The sequence below is a fragment of the Oculina patagonica genome, chromosome 2, assembly GCF_052425735.1.
Source record: "Oculina patagonica isolate OP01 chromosome 2, crgOcupat, whole genome shotgun sequence".
NCBI classification, from domain to species: Eukaryota; Metazoa; Cnidaria; class Anthozoa; order Scleractinia; family Oculinidae; genus Oculina; species Oculina patagonica.
Genome location: NC_135759.1, coordinates 22,183,847 through 22,190,065, shown reverse-complemented (window position 1 = coordinate 22,190,065; position 6,219 = coordinate 22,183,847). Strand labels below are relative to the sequence as shown.

Here is a 6,219-nt window from a genome sequence, read left to right as displayed (position 1 = left end):
GCACGTCAGTGTCTTTCGCCCTTGTTGTTCAGAAGTGATCTCTGTGTCTGAATCTCGCCGAATTTTATGGTCGGTGGTGTTGTTGCTGTTCTGGAACAGGTCTTGTCTTTTTTGTCTTTTCCTAGGGAAAAATATATCATAATTTTTTCCCAGGAATATTCTATGAACAGCTGGTAAAAAAATGAAAAAAAGAAAAAAAAAAGAAAAGGAAAGGAAAACAAAACAAAAAAGAAAAAAAAAAAAACGGCTGGTCAAACAAAAAAAAAACAAAAAAAAAAGGAAAAGGAAAAAATTAAAACAGAAATGAAAAAAAAAGCAAAAGCAAAAGCATTAAAAAGAAATGAAAAAAAAAAACGAAAAAAAAACGGTTGGTGACCCTCGGGCCGCCGTATATTTCTTTGGGTGTATTGATTTAGGAAAGGATTTTTTTGGGTATTGAAAACAATCACAAGATTTGAAGCGAAGTACCAAGGGTAGCTTTTACAAGGTAATATACTTTAGCTTTTGGAGTATTTTTTCTCTGAGTATCCACGCAGGAAAATTACCTTCAGTCTCCATACAATACGTCTTTTAATAATTGGGTATCTCGCATTTCTTTCATTCGTTCGTTCTTCGCGCGAGAGAACGCGCGAGCAGCCCGCGTTCGTGCCCAGTTCTTTCCAGCTGACATCACAACTCGGTCACATGCTATCAATATGGCGGATGCTTTGTAAAAAGTTTCGTGGCGTTTTCGGACCCTGTTTCGTTCCTTTTGTTTATATTTTTTCAAAGATGGTGCGACAGAGGAGAGGGAAACATAGTGTAGATTCTTCAAAAGATCACGTCGATAGGACTAAATTCACTCGCCGCCGAGGAAAGGAATCTTCTCTCAAGCCTTTCCTCTTGCTAGCAGCTGTCCTTGGGGTTCCTTTGTGTTTGTTCGGAGCGTATAAATTCTGGAATTACAAATTATCTGCACGTCTCTACACGCCACTTAATGCACCATTAGTTATAAACAAGACCGAAATGGATATGAGCCGATTCTGGGGAACCTATCGTTCAAATTTGTATTTTGGGCTAAGGTAAGACTGTACACGTATAAAGGTGTATAATGTTAAATAAACTAATAATTAACTCTGTTAGCTTTAACTTATTCATGAATTTAACGTTGTATGTAAAAAAGAAAATACTCCATAAAGTCATAGTAAGCATATTCAAAAGATATGGGATATAAAAGGTAGTTTTACCGGTACGAAGGTTGCAGAGAAATTTGAAGCCATATAGTACACAAGAGGAGAATCCTGTACTATATTCAATAATTTTAATTAACACTTGTTAGTGTAGATACCCTGTCCTCACTAGCATATTTAAATGTAGTTTGCACATTCAATGCATGGGTATTTTCTCCTTGGGTAGTTAAAAGGGGGTATAATTTTCCCAGCCAGATTTATGCCCTTCCCCATAACTTTTCGGTGTATTCAGCTACAGTTTTGGAATACAAGTTCACCTACCCAATATGCTGAGGCAATAATTCTGTAAATGTCATCTAACTTCAAAGTGAAATGGTATCTTATGGGATTAAGAAAGGCATGATGGTCTCCCAGGGGGGTACTTGGGATTTCAAGTGACGGGGATGATCGAATGGGGGCAAAAATCAAGACCCAAAAAAATCCCTAGGGCTTCCACCAATACCCAAAAATATCCCTGGACCAAAAATCAACCCCCAAGAAATAAACAACAAAATACTTTTGTTTGTACTTACTACACAACTAAAGCACTACCACAAATCTTAAGATCATTTTAAATACCTAAGAAATCCCTTCTTTAATAAAAAAAAATACATGGCAAATTTTCCTACCCAAAAAAAATCCCAGAATCAAAGCATTCAAACCCAAAAAAATCCTTCTATCATCCCTGTCACTTTAAATCCTGAGTACCTCCCCCCCCCCCCCTCCTGGGGATGGTCTCTTTTAGGGTTGGTACCATTTAAGGGGTTAAGATTGGTCTCATTTAGGGTTGCATATGAAAAAATATAAAACATATGGGGTGTTAGCCTGCACATACAGCCGCCTCTCCGCACTCCCCTTGCTTGCGTGTTGACCTAGGCTAATGGGGTGTTGGCATCGAGAGGGATCAGGCATGTAAAATGGTATCTGATGGGACTAGAAAAGCAGACTGGTCTGAACTCAAAACGTCAAAAAAAGTTTTCACTTCATATGCACTTTTATTTAAATTTTTTGATGGACATCCCTATCCTTTTCAATATTGGAGTTCCCCCTTGTACAGTATGTTGGGGGCCACCTTTGGGACCAGAAGTAAGTGTCTGCTAAGAAGAGGTGCCTGCTTACAGGAGGTTAAATATAATTTATACTGTTTGTGTGTACGACTTTGACTGTTAATGAGTGCTCTAAAAGCCTGCGAACAGGCTCCCGAGGGGGTTACGCGAGCTAATTGAGTGGAAGAGCTGGGCGGCTGAGGGGGACTACGGGGGCCCCCTCAGGCCTCACGCCCCGCTCTTCCGCTCACTTCACTAGCGTAACCCCATTTGGGAGCCTGTTCGCGGGTTATCTTAGAAGAGGTTCCTGCTTGTAGGAGATTGAAACACAGTGTTAGTGAGTAACCATGGCAGTGTGTGTGTGTGTGCTTGGAAGAGGTATCTACTCATGGTAGGTCCCTGTCAGCCGAGGGTCAAATGTACTAACATATCTTCTCCTACCGTTTTATCTTTTACAGAACAAGGAGTCCTAAGTCCCTTATGACAGGTCTGATGTGGTTCCCTCAGTATGCAGCTGATGGTCAACTCACCATTCGCCACACCTGTGAACAGTCTGATGGGCTTCGTAAATATGGCTGGCTTAAACATGATGGCACTAATTTTGGTTCCCAAGAGATAGTCGACAAAGATTTTGTATTGAATACAGAATTTGTGAAGAGATCAGGTGGGGATCATGGAGGAGACTGGACTGCAAGGATTTCAGGAAAGGAAATGGTTAGTGTTTTTGGGCCCTTTTTCTCTAGAAGTACCCAAGTTCAAACTTAGAGCAAGATTCCTGAGTGTCAATTTGCAAAAATAAAATATTGCAAAACAAAGTCTGAACTGTCACATGAAAGAACAGCTTGTGACTGCAGTCTGTGTAGCAGCTTAAATAATTGCAAAAAGGCAGGAAAAAGTCTTAAAAATCCCTGAAGAGGATTTGAAACCACTAGCTTTGTGTAGCAGCTTAATAATAATCTAAAAAAAGGACAGAGCTGCTTGTCCCCCTTAGCCGGCGGAGCCTTTGCACAAAAAAAACATGTGGCTCTAGGGACACAGGATTTGATTGTCTACATTTTAACAAAGGGAGTTTCAAAGCAAGCCAATCAAATCAACCGTTTAACACGCTACATTTGATTGGCTGTTTCTTTTGTTAGAATCCAGCCAATTAAAATCACGTGTCCCCACAGCCACCTGTTTCTCATGCACAAGCTCAGCCGGCTAAGAGGGGCAAACAGCTCTGGGGACGGCAATTGAGAAAGGACAGGAAAAAAGTTCGAAAACACCTCATTGAACAGGATTTGAATCCACTACATGTAGCTCTATAATCGGCTTCAGGCCACCTCAACTATTGTTAATTTGATCTTGTATCCATTTTACAGGGCAATCCTAAACAAGTGGTGTCCTTGCTGTTCTATGCTACTCATGAAGGAGATTCTCAACTGCAGCCCGTTATCCAGAAAAACACACTCACAGCGCTGCGAGGAAACTCGCCCGAACTTGGATCATTCACTCTGCACTTCCCACGCCCTCCAAAAGTCGTGTTTTCCTCGTTTCTAGCTGCTCACACGCCGCACGTGCATTCTGTCAAGGATATCGTGATGCAGAACATGCGCCTGGCAAAACTCAAGAGTAACAAAAACATTCAGGTGCTTGCCTTAGCTGGTCACGTAACCCAGCGTGACCAGGAAGGGCGCGAGTTACCGGTGAACCTCTTCGTCCAGCTGTGGACCCTTGAGCTGCCATTCGACATGGAGGTCGCATTTGAGTCTGGAAGTTTTATAACCAGAGGGGAAAGGTTGTTGGGGTCTTCGTTCTTGAAACTCAGAGACAAATACAGCTCTGAGTTTGAGAGGAAGTTTGAAGAGAAGTTTACGCTAAAGGCGAAAGGGTTTGGCAATGATGAGATCCAGTTTGCACAGGCAGCCCTAAGTAACATGGTTGGAGGTATTGGGTATTTCCACGGCAGCTCGAGAGTGATTTCTCGATACTTCAAGGAACCAACGGATTACTGGAATAGCGCGTTGTACACTGCGGTACCTTCGCGGCCATTCTTTCCTCGGGGGTTCCTCTGGGATGAAGGCTTCCATCAGCTGCTCATTAGCCAATGGGACACGAGTATCAGCAAGGATGTTATCGGTCATTGGTTAGATTTGATGAACATCGAAGGCTGGATTCCTAGAGAACAGATTCTCGGCGACGAAGCTCGAACGAAAGTGCCTGCAGATTTTGTTGTGCAACACAACGAAAACGCAAACCCGCCAACTTTGATTCTGCCAATTAAGTCGATGGTGGATAAAGGCGTTTTGGACGAAGAGTATCTGCGAAAAATCTTCCCTCGACTGAAAGCTTGGTTCAACTGGTTTAACACCACGCAATTGGGAAGTCTGCCGTCAACGTACAGATGGCACGGAAGGGATGCCAAGACTGACAAGGAGTTGAACCCCAAGACGCTTACGTCCGGGTTAGATGATTACCCCCGGGCATCACACCCCTCAGATGATGAAAGACATGTTGATCTGCGATGCTGGATGGCATTCGCCTCTGGGTTGATGGCCGACATCGCTGAAGCAGTGGGTCAAAGGTCCGATGCTGTCCTGTACAGATCCACGAATCTCTATTTGTCAGACAATGCACTACTGGACAAATACCACTGGTCCTCCAAGGTGGAGTCGTACAGTGATTATGGAAATCACACAAAACTTGTAAAACTTGTTCAGCGTTTAGTTCAGCCAGCTCAGCCGGGCTCACCGAAGAAGACAGTTCGTATCGTGACCTCGAAGCAGGGACCTTCTCCGAGGTACGTTAACGCGGTCGGTTACGTCAGCTTGTTTCCATTCCTGCTCCAGATCCTGGATCCTGCTTCACCCAAACTTGAAAAAGTCCTCAAAGATTTAAAAGACCCCGAAAAGCTGTGGAGCGAGTATGGATTGCGATCTCTGTCCAAGAGCGATCCGATCTACAAGAAGTACAACACAGAACACGACGCTCCTTACTGGAGAGGGGCCGTGTGGATTAACATCAATTTCTTGGCCGTTAGAGCGCTGAACCACTACGCCAGCACTTCGGGACCTTACCAGGGCACGGCTCAAGCGATTTACACAGATCTACGGCACAATTTGATCAGTAACATCTTCAGCGAGTATGAGAGGTCGGGGTTCATTTGGGAACAGTATGATGATGGCACAGGACACGGTAAAGGGTCGCATCCATTCACTGGGTGGTCCTCTCTAGTGGTACTCATGATGTCGGAACATTTTTAAAATGAACTGGAGCTTAGTCTATTTAAATCACTTATAACTTATGGAAAATTACCTGTAACTGGCTCTTGGTCTCTTAGAAAGGATACACCAAAATGGCGCGTCCTGGAGCTAGGAATTAAAAACTAAAAAAACAAAACAAATAAACAACAAAATAAATAAATAACACGGGCCACAATTGAGCTATTCAGCCTTATGTGCGACCTCTTAGGCGCGACGAGGATTATTTATACAATGAGCTGAATACGGATAGCAGACCCAAAGAACTCTTCAGTCCCCCCGGTGTCCGTAATAAAGAGGTTCCAATGTACATGCATGTCGTTCGATTCCAGTCTTAGGTCGGACACCTTACCTAAAACAAACGAGTTTCTAGGGTCTTCCCGCTTTAAAATTGTGACTTCCAAAAACGCGCTCGAAAGTTGAGATACAACTGTTTCGTTTTGTTGTAAACAGGTGGAAAACGAGGCTCCATCGTTTAGAGCAATTGAAAACGGTAGCGTGGACAAAATATTTTGCTACGTTTTTAGCTCGAACGAAAACGGAGGCTTTTGAATTTGCTTTCATTTGACGTTGAAATTTCATCTTTGATATTTATCTTTTAAACTTTTTTCATCAACTTAATTAAAGTGAATCTATTTCATAACTTTTTACAGTTTCTTCAATTATCCGGACAGTATAATGACTTAGTTAGGATATGTAAAATAATAAGGAAATGAAAATAAATTT

At 42.6% G+C, this 6,219-nt stretch overlaps 1 protein-coding gene across 1 annotated transcript; it reads left to right on the top strand.

The window, feature by feature from the left end:
* Positions 1–689: 689 nt before the first annotated feature.
* On the top strand, positions 690–5,741 carry LOC144643507 (mannosyl-oligosaccharide glucosidase-like). Its single transcript, XM_078502784.1, has 3 exons — positions 690–1,061; positions 2,713–2,968; positions 3,616–5,741. The coding sequence occupies exons 1-3, from the start codon at positions 703–705 to the stop codon at positions 5,494–5,496; spliced, it is 2,496 nt and encodes an 831-aa protein (XP_078358910.1). The 5' UTR covers positions 690–702; the 3' UTR covers positions 5,497–5,741.
* The last annotated feature ends 478 nt before the right edge of the window (positions 5,742–6,219 follow it).

Excerpts from the sequence above, each read along its gene's own strand:
- LOC144643507 (XM_078502784.1), top strand. The coding sequence starts at position 703 with ATGCTTTGTAAAAAGTTTCGTGGCGTTTTCGGACCCTGTTTCGTTCCT. Across the intron at positions 1,062-2,712 it reads AATTTGTATTTTGGGCTAAG|AACAAGGAGTCCTAAGTCCC; the intron begins GTAAGACTGTAC and ends TATCTTTTACAG. Across the intron at positions 2,969-3,615 it reads GGATTTCAGGAAAGGAAATG|GGCAATCCTAAACAAGTGGT; the intron begins GTTAGTGTTTTT and ends TCCATTTTACAG.